Source organism: Pollicipes pollicipes, unplaced genomic scaffold (genome assembly GCF_011947565.3).
Source record: "Pollicipes pollicipes isolate AB1234 unplaced genomic scaffold, Ppol_2.1 Scaffold_7231;HRSCAF=8579_pilon_pilon_pilon, whole genome shotgun sequence".
NCBI lineage: Eukaryota > Metazoa > Arthropoda > Thecostraca > Pollicipedomorpha > Pollicipedidae > Pollicipes > Pollicipes pollicipes.
Window position 1 is genome coordinate 30,132,884 of NW_023597034.1, and position 16,864 is coordinate 30,149,747.

Sequence of the window (16,864 nt, forward strand, 5' to 3'; positions counted from 1 at the left end):
TCGTGCGCGCCTGTCTGTTTGCCGGTCTCTACGATATGTGGATCTTTTGCAGTGGAGGAGTCCGTATGTACAAACGGTAATATAGTGCACGTGCTGGCGCGGGGCGTCTTGCGACGGAGCGTGGGGCGACACGCGCGGGTTGGTGGACCGGGCGCGAGAAGACCGTGCCCTGGCGTAGGGGTGAAGTGCGGACAAGTCGCCACGACCGCCGCGGCCGCCACGGGCGCCACGATCTCTTCGCCCTCGTGAATTCCAGCCATCCTTAAAAGGCACTGACCCTGTTTCTGGGGCTGACACCGGCTTCACTCGAGGGTAAATCCGGAACTGTCACTCACAGCACGGGATGACGCTCCACATCCGTCTCCCATACTTGGAAAACCTCCGACGCGCGTTCATGTGGCGCTCCCAGTGTTGTTCCGGTTTCGATGGGGCGTGACGGGCGAGTACCACGGCTTGGACCGCGCGTCGGTGGTGGGATGTGTACTGGTCTAGCGCTTGGCACGCGCGAACGTCGGATGCGAGGGTCTCGACCTCTATCTGCCCCCCTAGTGCGTACACATTCCGGTCAAAGACGCGACACCTGGCCAGTTCACGTGCGACAGGCGCCACCGAGGCCCGATAAGGCACCGCCGGCGCAGACCCGGGGTCCGCCCGCCGGCGGCATGCCTCCGCTGCGTCCGCCGGCGGCACGCCCCAGCTTTTGTCTGCCGGCGGCACGCCCCAGCTGTTGTCTGCCGGCGGCACGCCCCAGCTGTTGTCCGCCGGCGGCACGTCTCCGCGGCGTCTGCCGGCGGCACGCCCCAGCTGTTGTCCGCCGGCGGCACGCCTCCGCGGCGTCCGCCGGCGGCACGCCCCAGCTGTTGTCCGCCGGCGGCATGCTTCCGCTGCGTCCGCTGGTCGCAGGTCAGCTGACGGCCGCCCGGCGGGAGCAGGGCGGCTGGTGGCGCCGCCGGCCGAGCGCCGGATAGCGCGGCTGTTATCTCCACGCCGTCCGCCGCCCTGCGGCTCGCCACTCGCCGCTGCGCCCCTCTCCCGGCCGCACCGGGCCTGCCGACGCTCCCGCCCTCCCTCGGTCGATCCACGCCGAATCCCACCGGAGCGTGACAAGCCCACCCTTACCCACCCCGACTGACCTGACCTGACCTGGCCCCGCTGAACGTGACGACCCCCTTTCGTCACCTCCTCCCCAAGCCACTGCCGAGCGCGACGATGCACCGTCTGGTCTGGTGCTTGCTGCTGCTGGCGGCAGTGGCCGCCGCCCTCGAGTGTCCGCTGCCGGGCGGGCCCGACTCGGCCGACCAGGCCGCCTGCCAGCGGTACTCGGCCTGCGTCTGGGAGGACGGCCGGTGCCGGCTTGGCGCGGGCACCGGCTACAAGGTGGAGGAGCCGGCGCACGTGATCCGCACGGGGTACGAGGCGCTGCTCAGCCGCAAGGAGAACGTCACCATGTTCGGGGCTGATGTGGAGCGGCTCCGCGTGACGGTCGCTGAGTACGACGACAACAGGATGGGTCTGGCGGTGAGCAGCGAGCGAGCTTAGTGGTGGGTACGGCAGGCATGTGTAACGGCCCGCCATGTGACGATCGCGTACACGGCGTGAACGGGCTCTGCATTTGGTGTGACCTTGTCCGCGACGGACTCCTTATCAGCCGTTTGCGGCGGCTGAGAAAAAACGTCGGACTTCAGCTGAGTAAACAAAAACATTGCTCGGTATGGGGGTCGAGTGGCGTTAATTTGTGCCAGAACAGCGGAGCACGAGTCACATCGGGTGCTGTGATGCGATTCATGCGTTGGCCAAGGTCCCGATTAGTACGGAATGCTGGTTGCTCGGGCGCGTGCATGAATTTGTTTTCCTCTGTTCGCGACAAGCGGACATAAAGAAACGATGTGTGTCACATATCATGCCATATTGCGACTCCTTATGATACAACCGTTCTTCTGTTTTACGATCCACCCTCGGCTTCCCGTTCCTAAGTTGCACGCTTTTCCCCCTCACATGCGCTCTCCAAGCGTTACCATGCACGCCTGCTAGCCACACTGAACGCGCCGAGTCCGGTCTCCCTCCCCGCCGACCTGCCCCCAGTGCCTCTGACTCCTCAGCTCTGTGCCTCCGTTCAGCCTCACTCCCTCGCCGTTGCAGTACCGTGACGCGGACGCCGAGCGGTACGAGGTGCCGGTGGTGCTGGACGTGCCCCCGCTGCCGACTGAGGCGCCGCGCCAGCCCCAGTACGCCGTCAACATGAGCTCGCGCGCCGGCGAGCCGTTCGCCGTCCAGGTGACGCACCGCGGCCGGCCCGTGCTCACCTCACAGCCTGAGCTCCTCTACAGCGACCAGTTCATCGAGGCCACCTTCCTGCTGGGCGCCGCCGACCTGTACGGCTTCGGCGAGAACAACCACGACAGCCTGCGCCACGACCTGGCGGCCGGCGTGACCTGGCCGCTGTTCGCGCATGACCACGGGCCCGGCGACGACACGGAGAACCTGTACGGCGTGCATCCGTTCTTCTTGGGCATCGAGGATGACACGGGCCGCAGCTTCGGCGTGCTGATCCTGAACAGCAACGCGATGGAGTACAAGCTGTTCCTGCTGGACGGCGCGCCGGCGCTGACGTACCGGACGACAGGCGGCATCCTGGACATGTACCTGTTCTTCGGCGAGACGCCGCTGGAAGTGCTGCATCACTACCACCGCACCATCGGCCTGCCCGTGATGCCGCCCTACTGGGGGCTCGGCTTTCAGCTGTGCCGCTGGGGCTACAAGAACGTGCAGGAGATCCGTGACACGCGCGCGCGCATGAAGGCGGCGCAGATCCCACAGGACGTGCAGTACTCGGACATCGACTACATGGACGGCAAGCGCGACTTCACCATCGACGCGGACCACTTCGGCGAGCTGCCGGCGCTCGTCAAGCAGCTGCGCGAGGAGGAGGGCGTGCGCTTCATGCTCATCTACGACCCGACTATCGCCGCCGACTTTGGCGTGTACCCGCCCGTCGACCGCGGCGTGCAGCAGGACGTGTTTATCAAGTGGCTGAACGCGTCGCTGGTGCCGGACGATCAGTGCGCCGGCTGTGGCGACTACGTGGCGGCGCACGTCTGGCCACAGAGCCCAACGCTCTACCCCAACTTCCTGGCCAACCGCACGGTGCAGTGGTGGACGGACGAGATCCGCCGGTTCCGCGCGGCCGCCGGCGCGCCGGACGGCTTCTGGATCGACATGAACGAGCCGTCCGCCTTTGACACGAACATCGGTCGCGTCAGCCACAACTCGCTGCGCGGGGGCCTGCAGTGCCCGCGCACGGCGCTCGACTTCCCGCCGTACCCCACCAAGTTCGTGCGCACGGCGCCCAACCCCAGCCGCACGCTCGCCGACCACACCATCTGCATGGCGAGCGTGCAGGACGCAGACCTGGGCGGCGCGGCGCGGGACTACCTCCACTACGACGTGCACAGCCTGTACGGCTGGAGCGAGGCGCGCGCCACGCGTGCGGCCGTCGAGGCGACGATGGCCGGCCGGCGCAGCCTGATCGTTGGCCGAAGCACGTTCGTCGGCGCCGGCCGCTGGGCCACCCACTGGACGGGCGACAACACGGCCCGCTGGAAAGACATGAAGCGTTCCGTGGTCGGCATCCTCGAGTTCAGCATGTTCGGGATGCCGCACGTCGGCGCCGACATCTGCGGCTTCAATGGCGCCACCACCGAACAGCTGTGCCTGCGCTGGACGCAGCTAGGCGCGTTCTATCCGTTCAGCCGGAACCACAACACGGCCGGCGCGCCGGCACAGGACCCGGCCGTCTGGCCGTCGGTGGCTGCGGCGGCGCGCGACGCGCTCGGTCTGCGTTACCGCCTGCTGCCCTACCTATACACGCTGTTCTGGCGCGCCGCCGAGATGGGCGAGACGGTGACGCGGCCGCTGGCGTTCCAGTTCCCGCGCGACGCGGTGCTGCGCGGCGTCGACACACAGTTCCTGTGGGGCGACGCCGTCATGGTGGCGCCCGTGCTGCAAGAGGACAGCATGACGGCCGTCAGCGTCACCTTCCCGGCCGGCTCGTGGTTCGACCTTCGTGACGGCGGTCTCGCCTACGGTGACGCTACGCGATCCGGTACGGTCCACTACGACGTCGGCATGGACGAGATGATCCCGGTGTTCGGCCGAGCCGGCGCCATCTTGCCGATGCAGCAGAACGAGACGACCACGGCCGCCAGTCGAGCCAACCCGTTCTCGCTGGCCGTGTTCGGTGATGACGCGCACGGCATGATGTTCTGGGACGACGGCGAGACCACCGGGACGTTCAAGAGCGGCCAGTTCTACCACGCCATCTTCCAGTTCAAGAATGGCACACTCGAATACGAGGTGACGTTTCCCAACACCCAGTGGATGAAGCAACCATACATCGCGGAGATTAGCTTCTACGGCGTGTCGGCAGCACCCTCTGTTGTGATGGCCGATGACAGCACGGTCGACCCCTCCAACGTCATCTACAACAGCGACAACGGCCTGCTGACTGTGCGAACAAAGCTGGACATGGCTCACAGTCATCACGTTCACCTGGAAGCCTGAAACGTTTATCAGTTATGCTTGATTATTGCGAAACCGACGCTCTATCCCAAGCAGTTCAGCCGCTTGGTTTGCAAACGCCCGTCGACGTTGTACTAAATGCTGCGTGCTGCAGGCCGCAGGATGTTTGCCCAATAAATGAAGGTATTGCTCAATCATTTAAGATATTCTAAAGCATTTTTTGTGGACGTTTCGATAACACAGGTTACACGTGGCTGGGAGGGGAATGGTAAAATTATCGGAACGCTATCAGACTCTGGTTTTGTATGTGCGGTCTCTGGGCGATGACATTTCCAGTACTACATGACGGTTTGGATTTAGTAGCAGATAATGATCAAGGGCCTTTTAAGAGCATAGGTCGATTGCAACTGTGAGCTAAAAGAATACTAAATCATTCATAGTGATTTTATTTGCAAAGCTGTAAAATGTCAGTTCGGAATATATATGCAGAAATTTGCTCAAATTTTCATCCCTTCGCGACCTTGTTCAAGGTCACCGAGCGTGTTACAGATCTGGCGCTTTTTTGTCATATATTGGCTGAAGGTCTGCCCTCGTTCAAAGTGTGAGTGCAAAGAGGAGACAAGTGAATAGAATTCGCAGGGCAAGTACCGGTGGGCAGTACTAAGGCGTGCTTGGTGGGTAGATCCAGGTTCGTAAGCAAACAGCCACGTATACATTTCCTGAGTCATAAGATGTCCGTGGTGGGCCGGTGCAAGTCAATGTGTAATTCTTGTAATTCCAGGATTATTTTGTGACAGTAATTGCGGAGCGTCAGTGGCTGCCGTTTGCGGTCGCACTAATATAACGTAAATTGTTACACCCCACAAAATACTGCTGGCTTTTCTCAACATCAAACATGCGAGATAAGCTGAATCAACTCATGGGATGCAGGTGGAGGGTACCAAGTACAGACACACTGTAGCTATATGTGATCATTTCATAGTTTGGTATCAGGCTGTTTTAGGGATAACATGATAAATTACCATTTGCATAATATAGCTATGAAGTGTCAGTCTGGTCAGTCAGTCCCCTATATCATTTATGTGTCATCATGGTAACCAAGCCATTGCTAAATGAACATCAATCTTATCAGCTGCTCATTGATCTTATATTAAGCTTAACATTTTCAAAATTTATGGCACATCAATGAAAAATTTCTGGCACAATCTATCCTATTCTGGGGATATACCAATGCCAATGCTTTGAGAACCAACATTTAGCAATATGATGCAAACACATGCAACATCTTTTAGTGGATGTCAGCTTCAGCAAGGAACCATCAGGGAATAAGTCAGTGGTTGTGATATCCACAATATGCTACAAAAACTTGGCATATTTAATAAAGACTGGGATATGGCCAAGGGAGAGGGTTACAGGGGGCCACATATCCCCCCCCCCTGAGCTTAGAGGTTTTTCTAAACTCTGGTAAATTTCACATGAGCTCAGAAAAAGCTAGACATCCTCACCCTGAAGAAAATACTGCCTGAGTGCATGATTGAGGGGGATAGCTACATCAGTCTTAGGTGCCAAGTTAATCAATCATTGAACTGGGCACAGAACATCAAGGGATTCCAGAATAACAGACTGATATGTCTGACAGGGAGGATAGCATTTTATACACCAAACACAGTTGAAAATATTTTCCAATTACAGTTTTTATTTATTTCAGACAAACTTCTCAACAACACCAATGCATTTGTTTGTGGCTCATTATGCTTAAAAAATGAACTTTATGTCAACAGCTCATTGCTATGAGACAAGTAGGTAAAAAAAGCAATGATAATGATGAAGGAAAATATTTTTGTTATGCCACTGAAGTTGTATTTCAGATGGCATTTCCAATTTGTGTTTTCACATCAGCTCAGACTTCTGTCAGCAGGTGAGCAAGTCACAGCAGCCATGAGTCGCGTGACGTCCACCAAGGTCAACACCACGCCCTTCGAGGGTCAAAAGCCCTGGCACCAGCGGCCTTCGGAAGAAGGTCAAGGTGTTCCAGCAGGAGCACTACACCGAGAACTTTATCCAGAGCGTGCTGTCGGCACTGGGCGACAGGATTGACGGCTGCACGCTCGTGGTCGGCGGCGACGGCCGCTACCTCGTCAAGGAGGTGGTCGACATCATTGTCAAGATGGCTGGCGCCAACGGGGTGAGCAATGACATGCGGACGGCACTCGCTCCGTAGTCCAGAGACGTGGCCGTCTGCACCAGAGACGTGGCCGTTTGCTCTAGAGACCTTGCCGTTTGCTCCAGAGGCGTGGCCGTTTGCCCCAGAGACGTGGCCGTTTAAGCAATGCAGCTGCCGGCGGTTGTGTGTGAGCATGACTGGTTTGCGTTATGGACCCGTCAGTGTGCGCCATGTGGCCGACTTGTCGGCTGCAGCTCTGGTCAGCGCTCTCGGCCGGTGTGCCGGCCTGACGCCTCCGCCCGCCGCCCCTGTCAGGTGAAGCGTCTGATCATCGGCCAGCACGGCGTGCTGTCGACGCCGGCCGTCTCCTGCCTGATCCGCAAGTACCAGACGATGGGCGGCATCATCCTGACGGCCAGCCATAACCCGGGCGGCCCCGACGGCGACTTCGGCATCAAGTTCAACTGCGCCAACGGAGGTGAGGCGGAGAGAGTCACGCCTTCGAAGGGCTCGAGTGGAGCTGCGCGCTGTTCCAGCCGACCTGGGATCTCTCACTGTACGCATGACATGCTTTGTCAGTGTCATCGCACACCTTATGCTAAACAATACCCTCTGTCAGGATGTGCAGAAAAAAGAAGAGTTGGACATGTTCAGTCCTGACACGGTGTCTGCATTCCGCCAGGGCCAGCGCCGGAGTCGGTGACGACGGAGATCTACAACATATCCACCAAGATCTCCTCCTACAGCATCGCTTCCGACATCAGCTGTGATATCGAGACGATCGGCACCACATCCCACTCGGTACGGCTGCCTGTCACGAGCCGAGGCGTGCTCTGGCCGAGGACGTTCGTCTCCCCCTCTCCCCCCACTCGCGCCTTGTTCCGAGTGTGGCCGACACAACCGCCAGTGTGTCGTGTTATGGACGTTCAGACTGTTGTGGTCGGCTGGGCGCCGCGGTGACCCGGTCCCGTGTGACGGATGGGCGGTACTGACGTGCCGACCGCGACGTCAGGTGGACGGCCGGCTGTACATCGTGGACGTGGTGGACTCGGTGGACGACCACCTGCACCTGCTGCGTCAGATCTTCGACTTTGACGCCGTGCGCCGGCTGCTGACCGGCTCGGACGGCAACGAGCCGCTCCGCATCCGCATCGACTGCCTCAACGGAGGTCAGTCTGGGGCTCGCTGCCCGACTGGAGGTCGTCAGGCTCTCGCTGTCTGACGGGGAGTGTCGGGTCACCGTCATCAGTGGTGGCGGCGTGGGAAACGGCAAGCGAGCCCTGCGAAAGAGCGCCTACACTAAACCCCGCCTCTCGGGCGTGGACCTTCTCTGGATGCCGTGTTGTATCCCCAGCTCAGCCGTGTGAATGCCGCAGTGTGTCGTTGTCAGCTGCACACCGCCGTTCTGATGCTAAAGGGGCGCGCCCCGTGCCGCCAGTGACGGGTCCGTACGCGCGGCGCGTGTTCTGCGACGAGCTGGGCGCGCCGCACGAGTCGGTGGTGCACAGCCAGCCGCTGCCCGACTTTGGTGGCATCCACCCGGACCCTAACCTCACCTACGCCAAGTCGCTGGTCGACGCCGTCAAGCAGGGCGGCCAGGGCTTCGGCTCCGCCTTCGACGGAGACGGGGTGAGTGTCGGCCGGGTCCGGCCTCGCCTCGGGTCCGGTCTCGCCTCGGGGAGTGCCGTGGGTCCCTGCGCCTGCCCGTTTCCCAATTGTCTGCCGTGACATTGGACCGTTCCGGAGATAGGCCCTTTTCCCAACTGCTACAAGAATAAATAGTTTTGTCTGTGCCTACTGGGGTTGTAGTAACATTATGCCATGTACAAATAACATCAATTTAGCATGAAAACCTGCTGTGGGGCTGGGTTCTCCAAAGTATTGAAAGCCTGTAGTGTACTGTCATAATTACTCAAGTGGCAAGCTGGCGACCCATGTGAGCACATGTGATGATTGAGATGACTGTGTGAACTCATGTACACCTTGCCAAAGACATCTCAATTTCCCAGCTGCGTCCCACCATGCAGGGTGTTACCTCCACGGTCGTCGCTAAGGCCGTTCTTCACTAGTCGCCATCCTGGCAGGACCGCAACATGATCCTGGGCGAGGGGGCGTTTTTCGTAAACCCGTCTGACTCGCTGGCCGTGATCGCCAACAACCTGGACTGCATCCCGTACTTCAAGCGTCTGGGAGTGCGTGGCCTGGCGCGCAGCATGCCGACCGGCTGCGCCCTGGACAGGTGGGTGCAGAGCTGGCTCGGCCATGGGTCACCGGCTGTGTCCTGGACAGGTGGGTGCAGGGGAGCTGGCTCGGCCGTGGGTCACCGGCTGCGCCCTGGACAGGTGGGTGCAGGGGAGCTGGCTCGGCCGTGGGTCACCGGCTGTGTCCTGGACAGGTGGGTGCAGGAGAGCTGGCTCGGCCGTGGGTCACCGGCTGTGTCCTGGACAGGCGGGTGCAGGGGGGCTGGCTCGGCCGTGGGTCACCGGCTGTGTCCTGGACAGGCGGGTGCAGGGAGGCTGGCTCAGCCCTGGGTCACCGGCTGTCTCCCGGGCAGGTACGGCTGCGGCCAGCTCAACACTGCCGTGCTCTGTGAGGATGGGAACTTTGCGCTGCAGGGAAGGCACCGATGATACCACCGTGGGCTCTCCTTCGAGCCGGTAGCCTCGTCTCCCCCCCCCCGCCCCCCCCCCCCCCCTGGTGGTCCACAAAGGATCCCGAAGCTCCCGTCACGGACGGCTTTTCTGTGAGGCGTCGCTGACCGCACTCGCCGCCGCTCCGTCCCGACAGGGTGGCCGCCGCCAAGAAGCTCGACCTGTTCGAGGTGCCGACCGGCTGGAAGTTCTTCGGCAACCTGATGGACGCCGGGCGGCTGTCGCTGTGCGGCGAGGAGAGCTTCGGCACTGGCTCCAACCACATCCGCGAGAAGGACGGCATCTGGGCGGCGCTAGCCTGGCTCTCCATCATCGCCCAGCGCCAGCAGTCGGTGCAGCAGATCCTGGAGGCGCACTGGGACGAGTACGGCCGTAACTTCTTCACCAGGTACTCGAGACGGACACCAGCGTGCTATGCAGGCTCTCCGTGCGCTGTGGGTGCGTTCGTTAAAAGGAGTGTTCCACATTTCTGTGGGGCTTTGAACTGAAATAGCCATCTTGAAGACCTTTCGATTCAGTTCACAGTCTTGTCTTTCTGGAGACTTACCCCCACTAGTTTCTAAGCTACACGCCTGTAAAAATAGCGAGACTTTTTGGGGGAGAGTATCTTACAGTCATTGTAGCCTTTATGACGTCATAATTACGTCATCCAAATCCTACCGGTTCCTAAGAAATGTGGGCATCAAGGGCAAGAAAATTATAATGATCGAGTCGTTCATATCTTGCGTTCGTGGGCACGATTTCCAAATATAGTGTCCGTCAATTGGCTTTCAATCAATGATACGCAAGGTACGATGACTTGATCAAACAATGACCTATCGAGGAGCAAATTCTTAACAGGGAAATTGCGTGGTCTAGGGGAGTCTTTTGTATTTAAAAGTATATCAACAGCTATAAGTGGGTTTGTTTCATCATATCTGATGTTTGATTCAATGTCTTTAAATGTGAAACATTCCCTTTAACATTGCCAAGCGACATTGCGCAGAACGCAGTGGGCGTTGAAATGTGACACTCACGCTGAAACTGGGAGTTTAACAGCAAAGCTCCGGTTGTCTCATAATAGCTCAGGGTGCATACAGGTGCAGTAGTTTACTGAGGCTGCCACTGATCCCGCGGCGGAGACAAAATCTCTGCGCGAATCAAGTAGTACAGCTGATCGAGAACGATAGATGATGAAACACAGCATTGCCATGTCTGTGGCTAGTGATCAGTAGCGCTACGTCTTCGTGTCCGTCTTCATCACTTTGTCCTATTTTCTCCGCGCTCCCCAGCCGCAAACACCGGACTAAACGTGCGAAGTGTTGCTGTCATCTCGACCCTGACCCGCACCGTGGCCGCCAGGTACGACTACGAGAACTGCGAGTCGGGGCCGTGCGAGAAAATGTACTCCGAGCTGGACCAGCTGGTGAGCGACAGCTCCACGGTCGGCCGCGAGTTCTCCAGCGGCGGCAAGAGCTACACCGTGGCCAAGGCGGACAACTTCTGCTACACCGACCCCGTCGACCAGAGCGTCACCAAGAACCAGGTGCGGGCGGGCGCCGGCGCCAGAGATCGGCGCGGGCGCACGGTAGACGCTGGACACGGGCTGTCCGGGAGGGTGCCGTGGGGTCTGCTGATACTGTCTCCACTACCGGTGTGCTGCACCAGCTGCGTGCCCCACATGCTGTCCGCCCCCTCCCCCCCCCCCCCCCCCTCTGACGGCCCGTTACGCTTGGCAGCTGACCGACAGCCATTTGCATGGCTGCCACGCCGTCAGCGTGTCAGAATGCAAGATTTGGTCTGGGAAATGAAAATTTTGCGGAAAATTTCAGGCGCTCAGTGTTCGACTGTTGTGCTAACTTTGCTCTTCACTTCGTGGGTAGATATGATTTATCGCCAATTTTGGCATCTTTCTGAGCTTAGGCGACATCATTCCTGCTTACATCGTACCTTTTGGTAAGATGGCGTTCTGGCGTCTAGCGCTGTCGGACGCCGCCGTGACACCGTCTGCGCTCTCCGGGACAGGGGATCCGGCTGATCTTCAGCGACGGCTCGCGGGTGGTGTTCCGCCTGAGCGGCACCGGCAGCAGCGGCGCCACTGTCCGCCTCTACGTCGAGAGCTACGAGCGAGAGAACACCAAGGTGGACCCGCAGGTGAGACGGCCGCCGCCGCCGGGCCCGGTCGTTGGAGATGATCGGTGCTATTGTACGCACGTAGCAGGGAGGTAGTGCTGCGGAGATGTCGTGAATCACCGTGCTCTGTGTGCTGGTGCTGCTGGAAGTCTTGTGTTAGGAAACCCAAGGGAACCAGAGTGGCTGAGAATAATTGTGAGAGAAAGCGTCTGACGAAGACTGATCTGTAGAGTGAAGGATCGCCACACTCAGCAGGCTTGTTAGTCCGCTGGTCTTGCCGTCGGGAAGTTAAACCAAGCTATACCAGAACATACCAACAACGGTCTTTTATCATCCGCGTTTTTTTTCTCGCCTGCATCGCCGCGACACCCCGTTTGTCCGGGGCAGGCCACATGCGCCAGCCGAGAGTGGGCTTGAGTGCCTCCTGGTGGGGGCCCGTCCGGGCGCCGAACGCATGTCCTGTATTGAGGCCCCTGTGCGGCCTAATTCTCGGCGCGGGAGACCTCCCGGTGCAGACCGTTTTGCCCCAGCATTATCCATTCTTCATCCCATAGCCGTGAAATAGTCAGTACTGACCGAAACGGCTAAACCAAACTTATCATCCAAACCAAACCAAACCATCTTTGATATGAAAATATGAATCACAAGTGAGTATGTGATGCGCACCGATCCGCAAGCTTGCTTTAAGAAATTGTTAATGATATGCATTTACACAATTATGCTTAAAATTCATGAAGACGCGAAACGCATTTAAAACACGCCACCAGTCTGCCTGCTGAAAGGTATGATAGTCAGAAAGATGATGTGTCGTATGCATATGTAACTTGCATACGTACATATGCCTATATTGCATATATACGTATGCATATAACTTCACAAACGTCTATTCTTATCAAGGGAATGACATGTGTTTACCTGTGTCGTGTTCCGCAAATTCACAAATTGACGCACACGTGGCATTTTCAGCTTCTGTGCAAGAGTGTGGTTAAACCAGTCATACCGGTGTTGAGCTGTACCAGAAAGTTTGGAACGTTCGGTCAGAATGCATGGTAATTGACATGCATGAGTATTGAGTGTTATGAGTACACAGAGAGAGATAGAGAGAGAGTAGAGCACAGACAGGTAACAACGCAAATGTTACCTTTTTGAAAAGGGATGCGTTTATTTTTTGCCATCCTGTAGTTGCCCCACGTTCCGGCGGGGATTTCGTCAGGGTGCAGCACGCACGGAACCGGCATAATACGAACGTACCGATCCCACGACCCCAGAAGTAGGACGCTGCGAGCGCGTGCAGGTCCCAGCAGCGGCTTGCGTGCTCGGGCAGGGGCACGCAGCCCGCGCCGGCCAGCCGATGGTGACTGTCACATGACGGGCGTCTCCCCGCCAGGTGGCGCTGGGACCGCTGTTGGACATCGCGCTCACCGTCAGCAAGCTGCGCGAGCACACCGGCCGCCAGGAGCCGACCGTGATCACGTGATGCGGCTCCGGCCTCCGCCCGCCGGGGCCGCCCGGGGCCGGCGGCGCCAAACCGTCGCCGACCGCACCGCGTAGCTGGTTAGGGGTCACACCGCTTAGCTGCCCCTGGTGCAATGCATGCAGTTCTCAGACGCTGGCACGGACGCAGTCCATAAGTTGTCGCTCTCAGGTCCACCTGTTCCCCGCTGGGATGTTATCGAGGCTAGATGGCGCGCGCTGTTCCACTCGGTTGTATTTGATCGAAATCGTTGATGTGGGCCACTGATGTTGGGTCGGTTGTTCTCCTTTGGTGTTAACAGTGAGCTATTAACATACGTGATACCGGCATTTGTTGTTCCGGGTTTCTAGTTTAGCACGGGCTTCAAGGTCAAATACAAAACGTTTTATTAGTTGTCTTCGTTTCTTGCGTGCAGGCGATTATGCGGATGGGTCCGAGTGAGCTCGGTAAGTCTGGTTGATCGGCGTTGTTGACGGCAGCACAGAATCCATGTACACCAGTATGCCTATTTCTTTTTTGTCTTCTGTCGGGTCAGTATGGTGGCTGATTCCGTCTTTCCACTGCTATGAATATGCCAGTGCAGCCGGCCGGTCCTCTGTTCAAGGACCGGCCGGCTGAGCTGGGACAAATCATTTCTATTCATGGCCGTATGACCAATAGCAATGCTTCGAAATGCAAGCGCGGCTAAGCCCCGGCCGTTGCACATATGCCCCAAGCGGTACATCGGGTCTTGGCAATCCATGCCGCTGGGAAAACCCATGAACCGGAAATTTGTTTGTTTCCAGGAATGAGGGAGGACCCATAAAGGAACGAGGTTTGGATGGATATCTTTTATCCGGTGGGACATGCTGTGAGCTTTCTGTCGCCTAGCAACAATCGATAACTCATCGATTAAACACACAGCACCGCGTGTGGCATTGGCGTGCGGCGTGCGGCCCAAATCCGACCCGGATCGTGCGCCAGTAGCGTGCGGGCCAGGCCGCTCGCAGCGTGGAGCATTGAGGGCGGGGACGGGGCTGTGACGACGTCCTTCGCCGCCGACAACGAATGATCAAAACGAACCGAACGCCCCGCTGATGTGCAGGCAGCATGAGACGGCGATCCCAAAAGCTGGAAATTCTCCTTGACATCCAAGCGGTACGTACTTCTCATCTTTTCCAACTTCAAGTGTTTGGCCGCGCACGCATGGGTGCGGTGCATTTAGGGTGCAATAGCCGTAGCGGGACGCGAGCCACGCCCACAAATCCGCGCTGAATTGACCTACCAATAATGGCAGCAAGTACGAAGCATTTCTGTGTTCTTTTCATTCTATCCCCATGTGTGATGAGGTTAAATAGGCTAATCTGGAGGAACATATCCTTCCGGGTGTGGGACACACTAAATGTTTTTAATGGCGATGCACGTCATTGGTATGTGCCTAGATCAAATGTTTTGCATGACCTTATTCTTTCTTGTTTGGCATGATATGATATGAAGCATGGAACCCACTTGGAATTGGAGAGTGACTGAAATGCTGTGATTTTTCTGATTGTAGGTCAGAGCTGAAGATGACTACACTTCTGGGTGTTTTTTAAAGCTTTTGTATGACTTTGGCCACCGTAGTTATCAATTATCACTAGCTATCTAGTGGAAGGTGGTATGGGTCATACAGTGGCATCACTTATTTTTAGTTTGGGCATTTTTGTGCAACAACAGTATTTCAAGATGCACTTTAATGTGTTGATGTGACAGGTATAGTGTTAGAGGTTCTCCCAAGTTGGATGGGCTGACTGATAGCCAGTAGATTTTCCAGCCGGTGTTATAGGGTCACCGCTAAATTTCTGTAGTGGGTTATCAGTTATTGGCTCCTGGTCCCCTCTAGTTTCCATTGATCTGCAAATAAATGATCGCTGTGCTGGTTTCACCACATCCTTTGATAATCATGCAATGCCCAGATCAAGAGTGTAGTTTCTTATTCAGCTGGAGGGGCTTCAGCACCCTCCAACTTGGGCTCCACCCCCCCCCCCCCCCTCCCCCTACAACTTTGAGAAGAGAGTTGGAAAAATCTGGGCGGAACCCTGTTTGATTGTTTAGGTTTAAAGTCAACAGTTTTCATGATTCAGCCTTCCCACCTGCTGCAGGAATATGCCTATGGTTTAGATGATGTTTTGTCACACCATTGGTTGCTTTTCTGTGATCTGCTGTTCATAAGTGATTCAGTTGCTCCACAGCTGCTCACACAAGAGTGTAAACAGCTGTCTCACCCACTATTTCTGCTGCAGGTATCATGTCCAGGTGTATGGATTCCCTGCAATGGGGCTGTCTACCTGAGCATTTGTCTGCTCGGAAATTACATCCGGACAAAGGAAACCGCACCAGTCTTTCCAATGATGTTTTATGAAAAGTTTGTGATTGAAAAGGTAGGCAGCAGGTGCTACACATCAGCGTGCATTACCTTGTATATGGGATTATTGCACCATTAGTATAATTTTGCTATTACACAGCTTGGATATTCAGATCTGCTTCTGGTATGAGCATGCACCTATCCATGCCAGTTATTCTCAATGCTCACCATCAGTTGTCACCATTCCCACATTTTCCATTATATGGTGTTCTCATCTAAAAGACAGCAAAGACAAAGACATCTCATCTTTTGTGGTTTGAATTACTGTTCCACCACAAGCAGATCGGTGTGTGATACTTCTGGTGATGCAGATGCCATTTTCTAGAGCCCAAGTGATTCATGTGCCGGCAGGTGTTCCGCCATGTGTTCCACTTAAGTGACCTGGACGAGATTCTGGACGCCGAGATTGTGTACATGGAGCTCATCCAGCGGTTTGCAGAGAAGCCTGACACGGTACTCGCCACGTTCGAGACGTCAGCACGTGAGCTGCTCTTCCCCAACATCACCAGCACGCCGCAGTACTCGGGCGCCGACCTCGACCTGCTTATGGAGCCCACCGTCAACTTCGTGGTACGTACGAAACGAAACGCGATGAGGTGGATGGTGATCGGTGTGAGGTGGATGATCATCGACACGAGCCTGCCCAGGCATTGAACCATGTATACAAGGCCAAAACACGTAAAAAATTTGTTACGCTCTCCCTTGTACGTTACATAATAAGATGCAAGTCCCGTGCAAAATGCAGGTAGTGTGCAAAAGTTCCTTCGTCAGTGCTCCACCAGCTATTAAAAAATGTCTACATCACACTGCTAGGTGTGTTCTGTTACATTGTATGTTCCTATGTTGAGTATGCACCGCCCACTGGTTTCAAGAAGCATCGGCGCCATCTGCTCAACGGCCAGTAAGTTACCAGCTCCTGCGGACAGCGGTGGCGGCGCTGACTGTTGCCGACCTCTCCTGCGCAGGGCACGCTGGCCCCCCGGCTGGAGGTGTCCACGAAGACGACGGTAAAGGAGGTGCGGACCAGCCTGCCGCCGCCACCGGCTACCGTTCGTTCCGTCGCCGACGGCCAGCCCAAGGTACCGTCACCGCGCCCTGCCGCCCTCCGATGTCGGCGGCTGTAGGCCTCAACTCTCACAAGGCGGCCCACCGCCAGACAGTGTCGCTGATTTAACCTCCTAAACCCGCCGCGATACCTCGCCACAACACCTGATAGTATCATGCGGTGCTGTGATATCAAACCCCGCCAAACACAGGCTTCTCTCGTTGTCGGTCCGGTCACCGTGTATGTCATGCCTCACCCGGCGATGGTCGCCGCCCGTCCGCCTTTCACCCGGCCATGGCTGCTGCCCGTCCACCTCTCACCCAACCGTGCCCGCAGACGTCGCGGCCGTCGCGCGCGCGGCGGCCCGGCGAGCGGCCGGCCTTCTGCTGGCGACGCGCCGAGCCGACGCTCATCGGTCGCGAGCTGGGCGCGGCGCCGGCCGGCCGGACCTCGCGCCGCCGCTGGCGCAGCCCGGGCCCGCCGGCCGGCTCCGGCCGCGGCCGCCACTGCCACTGCG

The 16,864-nt window shown here is 57.4% G+C and overlaps 3 protein-coding genes across 3 annotated transcripts; all 3 read left to right on the forward strand.

The window, feature by feature from the left end:
- Positions 1-1,187: 1,187 nt before the first annotated feature.
- LOC119110207 (sucrase-isomaltase, intestinal) lies at positions 1,188-4,715 on the forward strand. Its single transcript, XM_037233942.1, has 2 exons — positions 1,188-1,518; positions 2,140-4,715. Exons 1-2 carry the CDS (start codon positions 1,210-1,212, stop codon positions 4,558-4,560), a joined length of 2,730 nt encoding a protein of 909 aa, XP_037089837.1. The 5' UTR covers positions 1,188-1,209; the 3' UTR covers positions 4,561-4,715.
- Positions 4,716-5,102: 387 nt separating this feature from the next.
- Positions 5,103-13,311, forward strand: Pgm1 (phosphoglucose mutase 1). The gene is given in 12 exon segments (XM_037233944.1): positions 5,103-5,192; positions 6,423-6,510; positions 6,512-6,703; positions 6,998-7,160; positions 7,365-7,483; positions 7,695-7,851; positions 8,121-8,311; positions 8,767-8,921; positions 9,470-9,721; positions 10,675-10,858; positions 11,338-11,466; positions 12,833-13,311. Coding segments are annotated over 11 exon segments (1,686 nt in total). The 5' UTR covers positions 5,103-5,192; positions 6,423-6,456; the 3' UTR covers positions 12,923-13,311.
- Positions 13,312-13,774: 463 nt separating this feature from the next.
- Positions 13,775-16,527, forward strand: LOC119110398 (spermatogenesis associated 6-like protein). Its single transcript, XM_037234210.1, has 4 exons — positions 13,775-14,056; positions 15,181-15,318; positions 15,654-15,872; positions 16,268-16,527. Exons 1-4 carry the CDS (start codon positions 14,009-14,011, stop codon positions 16,424-16,426), a joined length of 564 nt encoding a protein of 187 aa, XP_037090105.1. The 5' UTR covers positions 13,775-14,008; the 3' UTR covers positions 16,427-16,527.
- Positions 16,528-16,864: the final 337 nt, after the last annotated feature.